A 20394-nucleotide genomic window follows, 5' to 3' on the forward strand; every position below is an offset into this window, starting at 1 on the left:
ATCCAGCACAGTGTAAAGTAGAAAGAGGCGGGAAAGAGAGATAAATAAAACAGCCACATCCCTGAGAATGTACAAGAAGCTGTGACCCTGGACTGATGTGTGTATTGTTCTCTGATAAGAGAAGGGACACTATTTTTAATTTTTTTTATTTTTTTTTTATTTTTGAAAGGACAGGGAGAAGTGAGAGCTGACTTGGGTAGGATTTCAAATTTGAGATGAGAAGATCACAAGGTTTCAGTCTGCAGTTTCCTAGTCTCCCAACTGAACATGAAGCAAAATCATCAGAGGGTTTATTAGAAGAAGGTTGCTGGAGATTTGAGAATTCAGAAGAGTTATTAAATAATCTTTGCAAAAGGGCAGAAATGTGTCCGACTAGGAAAACTGTAATTCTGTGGGAGAGTATTTCAGGCCCATTGGTGACTACTTCTGTGCTGGAGGGCTTCAGCAACTGTTTCCTATGTGGGACAGGCCAGAGATGTATATGTTTGTATTTTTCTTGTGTTAGAGTTTGCCCAGCAAAGATTGTAGGAGAAACATCAAAGGAGTCAGAGTAATTGCAAGGAAGTAATTGTAATAAATATTGGGCCACACTTTCAGAGCACTTACGAATATTATGTGCCAAGCTCTGTTTTAATCACTTTGCATGAATTTACTTCTTCAGCCCTTATTAGAGTACTGTGAGGTAGGAATTATTATTACTAGCATCCCCATTTTATAGGTGAGGAAACTAAAACACAAGGAGGTTAAATAACTTTTCTGCGGCCACAGCCAGGAAGTGGGAGAGTCTGGGATCAAAATGTGGCGGACAGTAGCTGGAGGCTGTGTTGGAAACCCCTATGTGACAGTTCTTCTAATTAGAATGCTTAATCCTGTGATTTCAATGAAATACAGTCACAAATAAGAAAAAGAGGAGACTGGTGGATGGAAAAAAAATGTAGGGTCAATGAATTAGAGGATTTAATAAGATCCTTCTCAGCCATGTTAAGGGTTTAGATTTTCACCTGTGTGTGACCAAAAATATTTAGAAATCATGTTAAACAAAAGGAAAAGGTAATCAATCAGATTTGTGTCTTTAAAAAGTAGTTACAATGCCACTGTGGATAAGAGATTGAGGACAAAGATCCTTTAGAAGGCTCTTCCAGCAAGTCACTAGAAAAGTTAGTATCATACTAGGAGGTGGTGGGGATGAAAAACAATGAACACATAGGATAGATATTTAAGAGATAGCATCAACAGGACTTTAGGTTTGATTGAGAAGGTAAGAAGTCAACGAAGAGTCTCAACTTTTTGGATAATTAACTCGGGGTTGGAACCAACCATCGAGATAGAGACAGAAGTTTGAGGACTGTAAGTGATAATGTTTCCAATTTTGTACAGTTTGAGTTTGAGATGCTGGAAAGTTATCTCAATGGAGAGCTTTCGTTGGGATTTGATTACATGAATAGGAAGCACAATGGAGACATCCAGGCTGGATTTCAATAAGACAAAAGCTGGCATTGTTGGCTGTAATTGAAGTCATGAAGAGGATAAGCTCACCAAGGAGCGCAGTGACAGGGGAGAGGAATTAGGACAGAAATCTGAGATGGGCTGAGGAGATGGAGGAAGCAGGAAAGAAGGAGGACGAGGACTTGTTAAGAAAGGCAGGAGAACAATCAGAAAAGTGTGAAGTCATGAAAGCAAGGAGAGGAAACAGTTCAAGAAGCAGGGAGTGACCAAGAGCTGCAGAAGGTCAAGAAAGATAAAGCTAAATATGCCCACTGGATTTATTGACAAGGAAGTCATCAGTGACTTCAATGAGACACTTACATTGAAGCAAAAACGGTAGATGGTAGATTTTAGGGGCTAAAGTAGGACAGGAAGGTGAAGAGGTATAGATAACAAGTATAAACAAGTCTTTGAAAAAGTTAAAGTGGAGGAAATAGAGTTGTATCTAGTGGGGTCAAGTGTTTATTTTAAGATGGAGGATGAAGAATGTTTAAGTAGCACTAGAGGAATCCAATAGAGAGGAAAAAGCTAAAGATACAAAGAAAAAATCAAGAGAGAAAAGTTTCTGAATACATGAGTGCAGATAGAGGGGTAGCTCTAGTCAGGGACAGATACACCTTCCATGGCAAGCAGGGGAAGCATCGGCAGGCGTAACACGTGTTTGCATACAAGTGAGTGGTCATAGTAAGTAACAGAAAGTGAAAACACCTTCTGCAATGGCTTGTCTTTTATCTGAAGTGGAAGGTGAGGTCACTTGCTGAAACTAAGTGGGTAATAGGAAAGTCAATGGTCTGAGAAGGGAAAAGCCTTTTTCGAAAGAATCATTGCAGAGAACAGGAGAGAGAGAGCACAGTTAGCACTGTAGAAGGATTTGTTGTCATGGTGAGACATTAGGTATTTGTAATGCCACCAAACAGCTTTGTTCTGTATTTTTTCTTCTGGTGCTCTCAGCTTCCTGGGTAAAAATGTGGGGAAATATTCATCAAGGGTGGGATTTTGACTGTAATGGAGAAAATCTGAGTTAAGGGTGTGGACAACATGAAATACATAGTGACTGAAGTGATGGGTCATAGAATTTAAACTGGGTAAGGAAGGGCCTGACGGGGTTACCTGGAGTGGAGGTCTTCTCTCTGACTGCAGGTCCTGCAGAAGTCAAGGAACATGTTGCAACTGGTATGTTAAAAAAAAAGTGCTTAACTTGAAAATTGTGATCACAATTTAATTTTACTTCTGCTTCCCCATCCCTGCAAATCTTATAAAGGACAGTGCAATGTTTTCCTACCCTGGATGTAAGCTCTTCCATACCCCTGACTTTTTTGCTCACTCGTAGGTAAGAGAGAATCCTACAGCTACTCCATATTCCAAACACAGTTTTGAAGTGTGACAATCAAAACTCTAAATTCAAAGGATGTTATGTCTTTTTCCCCCCACAGCTCCAGCCTGCTTCAGAATGCAATCCTACAGAGGGCTAAAGGGCCTTCTTCTTTCCTCATTACTGCCCTCCAACATATCTCCTCCCATATCTCAGGGCTTTCCTTCCTCACTCCATGAGGGTGTGTATACACACACACACACACACACACACACACACTATACACACACTCATCAGTGAGACTTAATACATTTGTTTTGTATATTGAACTCAAATGTACATTATTTTGATATTTGTCTACTTGCCTAAGTGTGTATTTTTTCCACTGTTAATATCTATGTGGATTTAGAATGTGGGGAAGAGTTATTTATTTAAATGGTTAAAAAAAAAAAAAAAAAGAAAGAAAGAAAAAGTCTCTTCTACTTTTTCTTTTTCTTTCATTTCATGCTGATACCCCAAACTTTGCATTACACTTCTTTGAGAAAAACAAAAGTAACTTGAATCCAACAGGTTTTCTGTCTTCTGTAGGAAAGCTGAGACCTTTGTATAGTTACTCTAGTGTTCTTGGAGGGGAAGGACAGAGGAAGAGCGTTTCTGAAGATGAAGATAGAGTGAAGGAGAAGCTGGGAGACAGGGATGGGCCCGAGGCTCACAAGGAAATGGGGGATCCAGAATCTAGACGCTTGTGTTCTCAGTCTGTATTAGTTTCCTGTGGCTGCTGTGACAAAGTATCACAAACTGGGTGGCTCAGAACTAGTATCTTATATAGTCTCCCAAAGTCTGGATATTTTCCTTTCTCCAATGTGCAGCCATTCTAACAACAAAAAGGCCTAAGAGGGAGGTTTATAATATATGATATTTATCATGGCTGTGTTAAAGGAAACTCCCTCAAGGACATCTTACTTTCACCCAAGAAGATCTGGATCTGTTAACAGAGCTAATTCTGTCAGCTTTGTGTGACGACATAAATTCTCGTTGCAGGGATTCATATCAGGTTTCAAGAGCCTTTGCAGTTAAATTAACTCTTTAGCACAGTCGCCCATCTATCTAATTCTTAGGCACAATAGGATCCATTAACCACCTCCACCAATAGCCTTGGAGCAAAACACAGTGATCCACACTACTCTCCTCTTTCCTATTTCCATAATTTTACCCCTTGTCTCTAGCATGTAAGCACTTCCATATGGCCTCTGCCACTCAGAGCTCATCACTTCTACTAAAATCAAGATGCCCATTTCAAAGGGTGCACCTCCCACTCCTCACCCAGCTATTGCACAGTTGCAGAGCAGTCACCCAAGAGCTTTCCAAGGATGCTAATGTTTCTTTCACTTACGCAACTTCTAATATCCTAACAAACAGAGTCTTCTGACATAGTAAAGGAGTAGAGAAATATTTGCATATGATAATCTACCCCAACGTTGCCATACTGCTAAGGCTTTTGATTTCTTTCTCCATATTTTATGTCAGTTCTGTTGATTAATTTGATCACATTAAATTCAGTACATCATTCAGTCCATGGTTCGGTCACCCATGCAAAATGGTTCATCCCCTTCCAGATGCTTGAATTGATACATTGAATTTAGAGTCTCAGGAAAGTGTACTTCAGACAATAAATTTGGTCTGATCCAACATTATATTGGTTTTGTTGGCCTAACAATCTTAAATTCCATTCCCACACATATTTGCTACTTTTGTGCCAATATAAATTGGCATGATCTAGCAATGATTTGTGTGTACAAGTTGTGTCTTCCAAAATAACACTTTGTAATACACCCATCCAGAATATGCTGGAAGATTATTGTATTTATGAGTCTGGAGAAAGAAGTGGTAACCCCATGTAACAGAACTATCTCAGATGAAATTTCACATGGGCTTTTAGCAGGGAGAAGCTAGTTTTCTCAGATAAGGAAGAGGGGACACATCTGATGATCTGAGAGAATCAACAGGATTTGACATTCAAAATTCTCATTTCATGGTAGTCCAAAATCTCAGGGTCCTACTCCTTTCTAATTCTTTTCCTAAGCTCACTTAGGAAATTTGTCACTGATGTGAATTCAACTTGCTTTGTAAATATACAACATGCATGATAGTATAATATTTGGTTGGAGTTGTTAGCTATGCTACACTGTGGCTATAAGAAATTAGACATTTTTTTAAAGCCATTAATTCTCTGACTGTAAATTAAGTTGGGAGTTTAAAGCCCCCTCCTAAGTTTTTCTTTCTTTAAGATCTCCTTTGTAGTTAGAAATAGAGATCTCAGCTCACGGTCCTTGTCGTCATCACATGTACACATATACAGTGATACGCAGATGCAGCACCGACTTTGCTCCCAAGCCCATCTTTCCGCCAACACATTGCCTGAAGCAACCATAGGTGAAAATGTCTCTCGGTATATTAATACATACAAAGTGACTTTTAATAAATACTTGTGGGACCTTCCAACTTTAAAGGTGAAGCACATTTCTTTACTGCAAGAGTTCTCCAAACTTTTATATGCTAAAGTGCAATGTACGTGAAGAATCTTTTTCCCTAGACAATCTCATTGAGGCAGCGTTCCTCAGGGCATACTTAGGAAATGCTACTCTAAGCCTTAGTGTCCTGTCTAGGCTCTTTCAATGTATGATACATGGATTAAGTTCTTGCGATTTCTACCTGTATTATTTTTCTGTTGCTGTTTAACAAAGTATCACCGACTTAGATGCTTTCAAAAAATGCTTATTGATTTTTCCAATGGTTTTTGTGGGTCAGGAGTCTAGGTACGGCTCAGCTGGGCCTGCTTTTAGGTTCTCACATGATATCAACTGAGTTTTGGTCAGGGCCGCAGCACCATCTGAAGCTCAATGGGAGAAAGATTTTCCTTTGTAGACTTCAGTTCCTTGGGATTGTAAGACTGAGGGCTTTTGTTTCTTGCTCAATGCTGGTCAAAGGCCACCCTCAGCTCTTAGAGACCTCCTTCAGTGTCTCGCTGTGTGGGCTCCCCGACATAGGAATCCCTCGACACACAGCTTGCTTCTTTAAAGCCAGCATGGGAGGAAGAACTCAGATGGCCACTGCCATCTTATAAAACATAATCATGTAATCACATACACATAAGCACATATAGCCATCACCTTTTTCCCTGTTCTATGGTTAGAAGACAGTTACAGAACCCCTCCCGGCCCTCAAATAAACACACTCAAGGGAGATTACCCCAAACCATGAAACGGGAGACAGGGATCCTATGTGACTACCTTAAGAGAATTTTTGACACACTTTCCTTTTGTTTCTTGGTCTTTTGTTTCTCACTTAGGGGTAAATGGTTAGGTTTATTTATATTCCATAGGCATAGATTCAGGTTTCAACTTTCTGTTCCTTGGTCCTTTCAAAGACGAATACAACAAGATGTTACTCCCTCATAGCCAACTCAGCAGACTAGGTTTCCTTATTTTTTCTTTTTTGCTATGTCCCATTATGTGTATCCTCTACTGTCAAGAAAGTTCCTACTTTAGCTCTACTTGCACAAAGATCCTAGGGAGGCATGAGAATCAGGATACGAGTTAAGAATTGGGATATGGACATGCAATGGGAGATTTAGGCCATGTGAATTTTGCAGCATTCAGCAAAAGGAACTCTCCAATGGAATCCAAGCTGGTGCCCTGTTTATGTGACAAATATTGACAGCTATTAATATGTTACCTTCGAAAAAATATTTCCAGGGATTAGTCACTCTGATATAATATTACAGCACATTTTAAAATTCAGGAACAGCATCTCTCAAACTGTTTTCTAAGTGACTTCTCCCTGCCATCATTTGTTAGTGCCCATGAAATATAATTTTTCATATTAAGCAAATGAAATTTTTAAGGTGAGTCAGTGCTGAAAATAGATAAAGTACTTGCCAAAGCCAACCAAAAATGATTTGGGGTTAGTTATTCATGCTTTTGCAATATCTCTATTTCTTTTTTCTCCCATTAGCATGAATAATTAATTGATTGCAATTTCAAAACAACATTGGTATAAAAAAAATAACCACCCAACTCATATAATTCAGTAGTGATTGTGGTGTTCCCTACTTTGAAAATATCCTCTTAACTACTTTATTATCTTTCCAAGATGTGTCCCTTCCAATTTGCATAACCTGGAACAAAGTGTCCCATTTGGCTCAATCTAGTATTACTTTTGGCTCACAATCTCATAACATAGCAGCACAATTGACTTTACATTCAGAGTAGAAAAATTGCTCTGCCAACATTTGCTGATAATACTATCTTTACCACTGGGCAGCTAATTATTCTCTAGGTAGAACCTGGAACATAAAGAGACGCTCATTATTTTTTATAAACTTTTTTTTTTAAACTAGAACTATTTTTTTAAATATGAAATTCTTGAGTTTTTGGAAAAAGAATTGGTTATGATCCACAAGTTGATATTAAAGTTGTTTAATATTTAGTGCATTTTCCCATAGATGCAATGATACAAATTGTTAGATTTCTAGCATAGTAATAATAGCAACCATTTATTGACAGCCTACTATTTGTTAAATACCTTCTATGACCCGTCTCCTGCCTACCTCATCAGTTTTTCATTGTTCCACTCTTCCCCTAAATTTCTATGCTTTTTCTATTCCAGAGGTTGGCAAACATTTTCTGTAAAGATGCACATAATACATACTTCAGACTGTGCAGATCGTCAATCTCTGTCACAGCCACTCCCAGCTACCATTACAATGGGAAATAAGTCATAGACAATACGTGAACAAGTGAGGCTGTGTTTCCAAATAAACTTTATTTATGGAAACTGAAGTTTGAATTTCACATAGAAAAATGTTAAGTTTTATGAAGAACCAACATTTTAGTTTCTAGCACTTGTCATCTTTTAGATTAGGAGAAATATTTTTCATATCACGGGGAAAATTCACAGAATAGCTTGAGTCGGTTGTTCACTATTTGAATCATAATTTGCTGCTATCTTGGCCTACCTTCACACTCACAAATAAGTCTTTATGATTTCATAATATTGTTACAATTGTTTATTTTTTATTCAATTTCCCTGACATTCTTTTTAAGCTGTAAATTGCTATGGTAATGCTTCAATTTTGGTATTGTTTCCTGATTGCTGTTTGGGACTGTTAGAAGCAGTGCCAACATGTATTTATTACAACTTCATTTTTTAAAATAATGTTTCATTACCTAACTTAACTAGTTGTGTAACTCAGAAGACATGAGCTTCAACTGTAGCCAAATATTTATAATAACAAATATTGATAAACATAAGTATGAATTTCTGGGGATAGTCCTTGAAAATAGACTATAATAGTAGGTAAGATTCTCTTAAGTTGTGTATGACAAAATAGTCACATGTATGTATAAAGCAATCATCCCTGACTCAGAATGGCATTGACTTATTTTGTTAATGAACATGGACACCAGTTTCATTGCATGATTTATTTATACTGAGTATTTGATATTAAATATTTGAATAATTAACTGATCAAGTCAGAATTAAATTGCATTGCTAAGCATTGATAGTGAGAGCTAGTTTGTTGATGTTTTCCCCATATATGAACAAGTGCTCTTTGTTGACTTCAACAAAATTATAGTTAGGTCTATAGATTAAGTCTCAGACCAATCAGTCTCTGAGTCTCTGACCAAATTTGCACAGGAGAATGAGAGGGGAAATAGTGCACATCCAAATTCTTTTATTAGAAAATTAACACAAAGTGCTTGATCCACTTATTAATAGTAATCAGCATTGATCCTGCAGGCAACTAATACTAGTTTTTATGGATTGAATTGTGTCCTCCTAAAAGAAAGATATGTTGGAATTCTAAGCCTCAGCATCTATGAATATGACCTTATTTGGCAATTAGGTCTTTGCAAATACACTCAAGTTAAAATGAGGCCATTAGGATGGGCCCTGATCTAATATGACTGGTGTCTTTATAAGCGGAAGAGAGACTCAGGAAAGAGAACACCATGTGAAAAGACAGAGACACAAGGGAGGAGGATGAACATGTGAAGAGAGAGGCAGAGATTGTAATTAGTTGCCATAGCCAAGGAACACCTGGGGCTACCAGAAGCTGGAAGAGGCAAGGAAGGACCCTCCCCTCGAGGTTTCAGTGAGTGCATAGCCCTGTCCACACCTTGATTTTGGACTTACAGCCTTCTGAACTGTAAAATAATACATTTTCTGTTGTATTAAACCATCTAGTTTGTGGTACTTTATTTCAGGAACTAATACAGATCTATTTATATAATTTGTATCAGTGGGGGTGGGAGTGGAGAGGATTTACCCTCCTGAGAAATAATAATCAAAAGTGTGGAATTAAATAGTTCAGTTACTTTCTCCTCTTTGCAGTATGAGTTAAGTACACTATTTGGGGATCATATAGCACCATCTTCTGGGCATGTGTCTTAATTGCTCAACTTACTGAAAAGATACTTTTCTTGCTTGCAATAATAATAATAATAATAAAAAAACCAATTTACTGAGCACCTACTATTTTCAAGGTATTGTGTTATCTTTCCTGAGGAGATGGCTATATATCCAAATAACTATAGTATAAAACAAAAGATGTACCAACACCACAATCTAGGATTGTGAGCAATTACAGTTCTTAAAAAGAAGAATTAAAAATTAATCTAGGGCATATTATTTTATTTTGGATTGTATAAATTAAAATGTCAACCTTCCTGTTCAAGTCAATAAAGTATTTACTTTAAATAATTTCAGATTAATTTGCAGCTCTAGGGAATTAAATTCTGGGAAATTTATAGATAGGTAAATAAGTTTCTATATACATATTCATGATATGTTTTTAAATAAATTTTTATAAGATTGTAGGTGTTTTGCTGGGCATCCCACATGTGTAGATTGTATGGAGAATTTCTAATATTTTCCAGAAATGGCCACTGTTGATACCGACCTGTATGAACGGTTGGGTTTATAATGAGAAATTTCTTAAGTTTTTATGTCCTTAGTAACATCACTTATGTTCTCTCTTTTAATATATTTTCCTAGATAACAGTAATTTTTTTCTATCAGCTTTGAGAGAGTGAATCCCAACCACTAAATCATTGGGTATGAAGAAAATTTGATGACTTAGCAATAGACCAAGACTGTGAAGCCAAAATTATGGTTGCCAATTCTTTTGAAGCCAGAGGCCCATAACTTTCACTAAGTTATAAACTTGTCAGAAGAGGAGATGATGTCTATTTTTTATCTTGACCATCGTCTTGATCACTATGGTGGTCTATTCTAATTAACATCAACTGATTTTCTTAAGAATTTCACAGCCATGTGCTATGATGATACTTAGTCAGTATTGAACCCACACCTCTATTCTGAGAGGTTTGGTGACTATAAACCTTTATAAAAATCACTAACCTTGAGGACCAAAAAGCAAGAATGGAAAAACGGGAACCCTTTTTACCAGACAATTTTACTGCATTGCTACCATACTTTTGACGATTAAAAATGCAAGTTCTATGATGTAAGGCTAAAATTGAATTTTAAATAATTTTAATTTTTCTGGCCTCTTACCAGGGTAAGGTGAGCAGGATTACATTAAATGTTCTGTAAGGGGAAGAAGAAGCACCTGGCATTAGAAAAATTGCACCTGAGTCCAAGCAAAGGTGTTCAGTACTGGTGTAACCAACCTCTTCTCGCTCCAAGCACGAGGCTCTGCCTTTCTCTACGCACTCTGCGAGGATCCCTTTGGCATCTGTGTCTTTGCTTGTGGCCACAGCATCTGTCTGTCTTTTGTTGCTGACCTCCTATTTGATTAAGATGTTACTTTATGTGTGAAACTTTAACATCTACCTATCAGAGAGTCACACTCTCATTGAGACTTGTACCTCCTCCAAAAATTTCAGAAGAAAAAAAAACGGCTTTTATCTGGTTTGTTGTGAGAAATGCCTGACCCTGACAGATGTTTAAAGAAAAAGGGATGTCTCCCTTTAGCCTTCTTTGTTCTTTTAACCAATAGAGCTCTGACATTACTCATTTCCCCCCAGAGAGCTTGTTTGCCAAAGCTTTAATTGTTGTCATATTTAGAAAGTGGATGTACCTTTCCCACACCCTCCTCTTCACTTACATTGATACAGACAAACAGGTGGCCTAGAGTGTAGCAGAGGACAAGACACAAAGCCTGAGCCTCTGAATTCAGCAGAGGAGAAGCACCCACAGGGTGTTAAAGGGAGAAACGAGTAAATGCCTGTCGTACTAAGCTGGTAAAGTTTTGTTGTCTACTTTTTAGGGCAACTAGTGTTGTCTTAACTAGGGGCATGCATCATTTGTAGTTCCCCCAGGAAGCCTGCTCACATTTCTTAATGTGCAAGGTTGCCCAAGGTCCCAACTCTATTCTTCTTCCTAAGTTCTGTATTTGATGAGTGGCCACACTGCAAAACTGGTATTCCTTTGTAAGTCTTTTTTTATTTTTTTATTTTTTGCCTTTCACTTGTTTTTATCAGTCATATTCAGAAAATTATCAAGCCTCATTAGTTCTACATGCTAAGATTGCTCAAATGCACCCCTTTTCTCTGTCTCATTTACTGCTGCACTTGTTCCGATTCATTATGTCTCTCCCATATTACAGTCCCTGACTGCCTTACTTTCTTCAGTGTATGCTCAATACTGCTGCCAAAGGAAAAATTTTAAATGTATAACGTTCATTATGTAGTATTATTCAAAACATTTTTTTTTCCCTAATGGCTTTCTTTTACTTTGAGGGTCAAATCCAAACTTCTAGGCTGGGTTACGAGAGCAGCCTCTTGTCTCTCCAAACGTGAGGCTCTACATTTCTCTGTGCCCGGCAAGAAAATCGCTTTGACTTCTGTGTCTTTGCACGTGGCCATAACTTCTGTCTTTTGCTTGCTGAACTCCTAGGGGATTATTAAAATGTCACTTTATCTGTGAAACTTTAATTTCTGTCAATCAGAGTTAAGTGTTTCCAGAGTACTCTAAGTTTGCCATGCTCTTGACGTATCTCTCTGCATTATAATCATAGTCCTCACACCCACAATGGTTTACGAACTTCTGAAAGGCCAAAAATACTTCTTTTGTATCTCTTTCTCGACAGCCTAGCTTACAGTGACATGGAGGTTTCTCAGTAAGTTGTTTTTTTTTTCCCAATAAATGAAGGAAAGTCATGAATGTAGGCAGTTTATATGTCTGTTTTATATACATTAATAATGGAAATGTAAGATATATTATACATACTCTTCTCAAATGAAGAGCATTAGGTATTGATTTTAATTGTCAGTGTTCTTCCACTTTCTGGAAACTTCAATAAACTAAAAAAGAAATCTATATAATGCTGCCCTTGTAGACCATAAGGCACGTTTTTATTACCCAGACATTGTATTGGTGTTCATCACGTGATTTGAAAGGGAAATGTCATCCCGTTCCCTCACATCTTATTCTGATCTGAGCTTGATTGCGGCATCAGGATGATGCTGAGTCCTCTTCAGCTGAAGAGCTTCAGTGATCAGAACTTCACCCAGTCTAGGAGACGGAGTGTTGCCTTCTCAAATGATAAACACTGAGCAGACCAGGAATGCTGTGTCAGGGATACACATAATATTGTACCCAAGCTTCATGGTTTTTCCTCTAATGTCACAAAACATAAATTTTCACTTTATATTAACCCTTAAGAAAGGCTTAGGGAAAAATAGGAAATTAATTGATTTGGTCAACTTCACAGAAAACAGAGGGAAGAACATGGCTGTTTATCTGTTTCTGTGAATGAAATCACTTGCTGACTTGATACAATAAGTATATATTTTGCGGGATTTAGCTATTTGTATTAGGTTGGGGCAAAAGTGAGTGCGGTTTAAAAGTTAAAAATAATTGCAAAAAATGATTGCACTGATATATAAAATGTGAGAGATGATTGTTCTCAAATTGAAAAAAAAATATTTAATGTATTTTCTTTAACTTTAGATCTTTCAAAATATATCTGCACATTTAAAGCAGTAGTGCTATAATTATAGTCTGCAAAGCATTCAGATAAATACAAAATCAGTTGTGTTGCAGTGTGTTGTGGATGCTGATAAAGACAGCTAGACTCTTATTAAGATGCTAGTTTTCCATAGAAATGTAAAAGTAAAACTTTCTCAAGAATTCTTTAAAATATATATGCAATGAAATTGGATTTCTGTGGAGGTTAAATTCCCATTTCAGTTAAAGTATGATTTTTTTTCCAATATCATATTTTGAAAATAAATGTTCTATACTTTATTACAATATACATAAATGCAAACTTCAAACTGGAAGAAGTCAGTCATTTTTTGCATCTTTAAATTTATTCTTATGAGAATATGATACTAGTACTTTTCACAATCTCTGACACTTTTCCTATGTCACTTAGGAAAGAATATTTCTTTGTGAGTCTTTATAATAAGTGCATCAAATTTTTCTCTAGGAAATTGAAGGGTCTTGGTTGTTCAACTAAACTTATTCTGACAATGCAACATTTAATATATTTCATAACTTTTAATATTATTCTTTCTGATATTGTCATTTAATTCTCTTTTCAATTCTAGGAATTATGGTTAAACAGCAACACTGACTCTAGTATAGCTCATTTCAAATGATCCTGAAGTTGAGAGAGAAAGAGAAAGAAGGGAAAGAGAGAGGTAGAGAGATTAAGAAAGAGGAGGAAGATGGGAAAGAGATCAGAATAAATGCAGGTAACTAAACCTACTTGTAATAACATGAGTTTTTTGTTGTTGTTGTTTGATATCTATTGAGCTTAAAGTTGTGTTGAGAGGTTTTGATTTCAAGTGTTTTACTGAACACAAGTATGACTGCAAAATTCCATATAAAATTTGAAGAGATCTAGAAATCTATGAAAACAGCCTCTGAAAAAACACATGAATTAAATAAATAAAAAGGTATGCTGTCTTAAGGGGGGGGGGGGAAGCTGCAATAAAAAGCAAACAACCAAGCTTTAGACTAATTATGGCAAAAATACCTGAGATTTTACAAATATTTTATTTATGTATTCCTCATGCTGTGTGTTTGGCATAGTCAAAAACTAATTTCAGTGTACCACATTTCAGAAAAAGAAAGTTGCACTAAGTCAAAACACTTTGGCTCAGCCTGACTGTTGTGTAGAGCTGTAGCAAATGTTTCACCAAAATTGAATTACCATTTAAAGGCTTAGAAACTAACTTTGTTCCTATTGGATTTCATTTACTTTCGCATGCCCTTTAGATTAAGGAGAAGGGGAAAATAAATAGAAATATGATTTCTAGTGTTTCTAAATAGTGAAATCCTTAGCACATGCCTCAGCAATAGCCATGGGTATATCACTAACTCATCATGACATGGTTTATCGAGAACCATCATGAAAGTCGATGCTGAGCTTGTGAGCCAGGATGGCAGGCAGCAGGGCCAAGTCATTCAAGTTGCCGTCAATCCGTAGCAGGGTTCCACAGGTCTTGACAGATTGATAAAGTCAGCGGAAGCTATTACTTTTACTGTGCTGCTCCTTTTTTTTCATACCATATATAGATATAGCTGAAAGTAAAAAAAATATAAATTGACACAAAAGAGAAAGAAGTTAAGAAAAGCACTGAAACCTTTATGTTTAAATATGTGCTAAGGTGTCCTAAGACATTAGATAACTCCTTTTATAATTTTTTTAAATGTAAAACTCAATGATGTTATCAATAGCTGAGAATCTGGAGAAAATAAATTCTACTCCCAAAGTATGTTTGAGACCTCAGGATCCCAGCTGTGCTCCGGAGCCAGTGTTTGGAATTTGCAGTCAGATGTGGTTTGAGTTCCACCTTTGTACTCCTTACCTGGGTGGCCTTGGATAAAATAGCAGATTTATTACTAATGTTTTGTATCCAAATGTTTAATCTAAATGTTTTGTATCAGGTAAACATAACCCTGAAGTACCTCAAGAGCAAAGAACATATTTCATATTTTGCTTCATGTCTTAAGTTTTATTCCAAGGCAGAGAGGTTTATCCATACATTTTATCATTATTTAGAGAATTTCTAGAATTTAAAGCAGTTTGATCATTCTTATCAATGTCACAGAGATATTGCTTTAAGCACCACTCAGTTTCTTCCCTTCCTCTCACTTAAAGCCTTGTTACTCACCATCGCCCACTCTCTTCATGCCATCCTCAGTTTTTTCTATACATCATTAATGTTTGGAAGGTAGACAAGATTCTGGTTATTCCAAAATCGTTGTTCCGTCATTAATGGAGTTTGGGAGTCTGTTTTCCATGTCAAAAGTAGTTTTTAAATGAGCACGTTGCTCAAACTTTAACAAAAAATAGAAATCATTCATCATAATGTTATGTGTGTGTTGCTATGGACTAAATAATTTTGTGGTTAAAGTTTTACTTATAAGCAATTTGTACATATGCGTATATATATGATATATATATGACACATGAATCTGTGATGTGAAATCCACGGATATTGAGGGCTGACTGTAATTCCACTTATGTTATTTGATATTTGGTTTTGCAGTATCAACATATTCCACATACTGGAATTTCTCTATTGTAGAAAAAAAAAAAAGACAATAGTAAACATGGTGAAACATGTTCTATACATTCATGGAAAAATATTTTCTTTGTTTTCAACTTGCTTTGAAAAATAATTGTTTTAATAATATAATTCATTATCCAGTATGCATGGCTATCCACTATGAGAAAAATGGAACAAGATGTTGATTACACAGATGCAGGGTCTGAATTCTTTTCTGTCAGTATTAATGTGTGCACAACATCAAACATGTTATCAAATAATAATAATAATGACGATGATAAACTACTATAAATTAACAATGGGTGTAATGAGATTTGCATTTTCAATGGCTGTTTCTTGACTTTGTAAAGGAGTCATTGCCTATTTGGATCCTTTAGCTCAGGGGTGTCCAAACTTTTTTCAAAGGTTTTTACCAAGGGCCATATGCGGTATAATACACAAATAGTCAGGCCACTCACTCGAGGTGAAGTACGTATTGCCTCATCTGGTTTATTTAAGTAAACTGAATGTATTTTTGGAATTTGCTGAGGGCCAATTAACAATGGATTGCGAGCCGCAGTTGGCCCATGGGCCGCAGTTTGGACACCCCTGCTTAGCTGCTGACTCAAGGAAAAGCTTCTTTAGTTCACTGTGTCAATGGAAATATCATAAGGAAGTGGTTACACATTTCTGATAATAAATACTAGGCATAGTGATCATTCTCACATAAGAATAATGAACGTTTTTGTTTTCTCTCCTTCGGCTGCCATCTTCCCCAAACTAAAGCTAAGCAGGGTCAAGTGGAAAATTCCTCCCTTTATATTGGGAAAGAACTTTAACCAGTTTCAAAAGATATTAAGCGAAAATAAGCTCTATTTCTTAAGGAATACTGTTTTTCATTATTTTGCCCAGTGTCTTGTCGTAAGAGTGGGTGGAACTTGCAGCTGTTAATTTATAGTAGTTTATTATCATCATCATTATTATTATTTGATAACGTGTTTGATGTTGTGCACACATTTTCTAAAAGAATAGAAATAGCTCTGGCATGAACAGAAGCATAAGGAACATCGAAAAATTGAACTGTGGAGTGGCCTTTGTGCAACAGAGTTAGACAACGGTCATAAAGTTTTTCCTAGCCATATGACAGTCATAAGAGGTCATCTTCTTTGTGAATCATCACCCATCCCCTCACCCTCCAGTCACTGTCCCCCTGCTGTTCTCATCCCCCAACTCCAATGAAATCTACACTCCACTAGTTAGCCTTTAAAAATGCTCATTTGTACAAGTTTTTAACATTTGCAACAATTCAATGCCACCCCCAGCCACTCCCCACCTACTTTGTCCCCAGAAATAACACATTTCTGTAAATTAAAATTACTGTGTCTCTCTGTGTGTGCACACATGTGAAAGTGTTTGCATTTGCAAGAAAGAAACAATTTTTAAAAAAAGGAACAAAAACTGGAGAATTTTGCATTTTTGGTGTTTTTTTTTTTGTATTTGCGCAGACCATTTTAGGATTTTCAGTCTCAACAAAACACAATTAAAACAAAGAATCTAGTAAAATATTTGTGCATGTACTGCTAAACAATTCTAGCAATTTTATTAAGCAATACCTTTATTATTTTTTGAATATTCTTAACAGACTGGAACAAAACATTTTTTATTCAAAACAAAATATGCATACTGTACGCATGTCGCAGGGTTAAGTATGATGCAGAGGTTAAAGTTTGTTTGAACGAAAACAAATGCCTGGGGGAATTTCATAGCTATAAAGTTAATAACTAAATTTTGTTCGCTAAGAGGACCTTTTCTATGGTTTTCCTTCACTTCCCAGCTACACAGCAAACATATCTGAAGTGCACTTCCCAAGTGTAGTTAGAGAATAGGAAGGAATGTAAAGTGTTTTTTTAATTATTTGTTTTGTTTGTTTATTTTTTTTAAAAACAGCCCTTATTAACTTTTCCTTCCACTGATTCTACTGTAAACTCATAAAAGCCTTTTGTAGAAAACAAATTCATAGACACTCAGCGTGTGAAATGTTCCCACAAAAAGAAAAAAATACAAATAGAGCAACCAGATTTCTCCTCTTTTCTTCAACTACCTAGAGCATGTTAGAGTGATAAAGTTTTTGCATTTGAATGAAAATGGCTAACCTATTTTTTTAAAAAATCTTCTTTTGTGATGATACAGAATTGCATACACTTTATACCTGGAGTAATTAAAACCGCATGTTGGGGAAATCCTGGAGCAAAATTGGGTATATTGTGTATACTGCAGGTATTTGAGCATCTCTACTATCTCCTCCACAACCATAAAGAGGAACAAGAAGTCAAGATCTGTGCCCTCAGTCTCTGTTCTCATTACAAGGGCCCAAATGGGCCCCTGTGTGAGCCGCAACAAAACTGCAATCTCAACCAACGCCCCGCTTCCAGGAAGGACTCCTGCCTCTTCACATGCTGATCCTAGGCGGCCACTCAGAGCCGCCTGATCAGCGAGAAAGGACTGGGCCTTGGGGAATGGGAGCTGGAGCAACATAGTTCATAATCGTTTGCTTTTATTTGTTTTCAACATAAAAATGTGTTAGCTGTCTGATTCCACCTATTTCGGGGAACACTTGTTTGTCCAGCTGAAAAGTAACCCCCTCTGCTCCGTTGCGGGTTTGTGCAACAGCAGCTCAGAGGCCCACCAGAGCTTGCGCGCCCATTGCCGTGGCCACATAGACAGAAGCAAGCGGATGTCTGCTGAGGGGCGAGAAGAGGGTGAGAGGAGGAAAGGCCAGGAAAGGCATTGGTTCCTTAGGCAGGAGGGCGAGTTAGGGAATTTTTTTATTTTTTGTTGTTTTCTTTTTTTTGTCTTTTTTATTTTTTATCATTTTTTTTTTTGTTGTTGTTTTTTGCTATATACCATGAGGTCATAGCAATCATTCCTCTAATAGAAACTGACAGGACATAGAGACAAAACTATCTGATGAACACACACAATGACTAGAAATATATATATAGAGAGACAGTGAAAAGACTTAGTTTACCTCTGAGAAACCATCCCCCAAAATAAATCCTGTATTAACAAGTGCAAAAAATAAACAAACAAATCAACCTAAAGCAAAATCCAAAGCAAATAATACCTCCAAACATTAAAACACAGTGTATAAAATGGTGTGAGAAATTGAAGTCACTTTACAGCCTTTTAGTCAATAAAAAGCTGTGTTTGTGTCCTTGTTTGGATTCAGGCCCATCTTTTTAAATGTTACCCTAAAGGCCTTGCAAGAAGTGATTGGAGGGTAAAAGCACCCAGTCTGTTACATCTTATAGCAGTTGCATTTTCATGGTGGGCCAGCTGCTGCTCTGGTGCCACTTTGTCCTTCGCTGTTAGTCCTCATTAGTTGAGCTTTCCTCCAGCGTGTTGATGCCTCCAAAGCTCAGCGCCGTGGCGTTCTGTGCTGCTGAGGCTGTGAGAACTGTATGTAAGAGAATCAGTACGAGAACACACAGTTTGAGTCTGCTGTTGCACAGTCTTGTTGCTGATGAAACTGGGAGCGACGTCCTGTGACAGGATCCACTTTTTAACACCGGCCCTTTGGATGGATTGTTGGATTGCTCTTCTCTCCTGACATCACAGCATTCTGGTTCATCATTGGTTAGAAAGGTCTGGGAGAGCCCTGCAGGATGAAGAAGGTGGACCGACAGTTAAAAGGAAAGGAAGACCTGCAGGAAGGAGTGCATAGTAGAGCGAAGCTGTTACTTTAACGTTCTGATCCACAAAATCTTACAAGCAATTCATTTTGTAAAGGAAAGGAAAGTTGATACAGTCTGGATAAATAGTCAACCATGCTTTCAAACCAGCACTTTTAAGTTCCTCACTCTGTTCTTTTTTATATTCCTGGTGGTCATACCATGAAAGTTCTGGGTTGTGATGAATATAGAATGAAAGATGTCATTAGGTCAAAATCAGAACCTGAGGTTCTGGATCAATTCAGTGATCAAGGACATGCAACCATCATTATTCTTTAACAGGAATGCAATTAATTAATGCAATGCATAAAGTAACATCAACTAGTTATGCTAAGTGAAATAACCAACCAATCAAAGTATCACTGCTGTAGGAACTGTGTTTACTAATCACTTCCTCTGCTAAACCTCACCATGTCTTATATCCCGTCCTGGTGAATGGGCATAACCATCTACAAGCCAATGGGTGACCATTTCCTTTCGATTTATTTTCTGAGTATTTCTCTTTCCAACCTTGTTTCTTGCTATATTATATATAATGTTTTTGTGGAGTTGCATAAGCCATTTTGTATCTTTTTTTTTTCCACTGGACTGAAACACTTTTCTCACAAGTGTTAGAATGGAATTTCTCCATAAATTTTATTATGTTACACTCAAGCTTGAAAAATGGAAAAATAAGGATATAGCAATTGTAAGGATTAAATAAGATTCTGCATGCAAAGAGCTTAGCTTGGTGCTTAGCACAGGAATAAAACTTAAAATTTTGGCTACTGTTAATAAGAATAGCTATTAATAGTGTCTCGTGCCTCCACCTATATGATAAAATCTAAAATATCTTTTCCGCTCTCTCCAGACTCATTGCTCAATGTTCCAGCCATCCTGAACTACTGGCTCTTCTCGGACTCTTCCTATCCCCTCTGTATGACTGTCCAAGCTGCTTTTCCTCCTTGGAATATTCGCCATCAACTCATACACCTACTCTCCTTTATCCTTCAAGTTCAACTTACAGGAAATTCCCTATGCTCACATGCCTGGGCTGCTAGTGCGTTTTTTGTAACTTCAATAAACAGTTATTATTTTTTTATTTCAATCACAATTGCTCATTTTCATGTCAATTTCCTAACTTATTTGTTAACTTAAAAGCAAGAATTATATATTTTCAGTTTCGCGTGACCAATATGTAGCAGAATACCTGAACAAAACAGATTCTTAATTAGCATTTATTGCATGAATAAACTCAATATATAGTTATTTAATTAAAAATCTATTAAATAATATACACTGTAATCTTCAGTTTCTTTTAAAGAAATGACCAAGATATCCTTATAATGATGCT

At 36.8% G+C, this 20394-nt stretch overlaps 1 protein-coding gene and 1 long non-coding RNA gene across 3 annotated transcripts in view; one reads left to right on the forward strand and one right to left on the reverse strand.

Moving 5' to 3' along the window:
• Positions 1–20386, forward strand: part of LOC141571021 (uncharacterized) — a 262558-nt gene extending 242172 nt beyond the window's left edge. Inside the window, exon 3 of the long non-coding RNA XR_012495489.1 lies at positions 19912–20386. This is a non-coding gene — a long non-coding RNA (uncharacterized LOC141571021). The remainder of the gene's footprint in view (positions 1–19911) is intronic.
• Positions 16894–20394, reverse strand: part of NALF1 (NALCN channel auxiliary factor 1) — a 574857-nt gene continuing 571356 nt past the window's right edge. Inside the window, exon 3 of one of the 2 annotated variants that reach the window (XM_019731059.2) lies at positions 16894–18988. In XM_019731059.2, coding sequence (XP_019586618.2) covers positions 18699–18988 — 290 coding nt within the window. In that variant the 3' untranslated portion in view covers positions 16894–18698. The remainder of the gene's footprint in view (positions 18989–20394) is intronic. The other variant, XM_019731060.2, reaches the window with a different exon arrangement.

Source organism: Rhinolophus sinicus, linkage group LG04 (genome assembly GCF_036562045.2).
Source record: "Rhinolophus sinicus isolate RSC01 linkage group LG04, ASM3656204v1, whole genome shotgun sequence".
In the NCBI taxonomy this organism is placed as follows: Eukaryota; Metazoa; Chordata; class Mammalia; order Chiroptera; family Rhinolophidae; genus Rhinolophus; species Rhinolophus sinicus.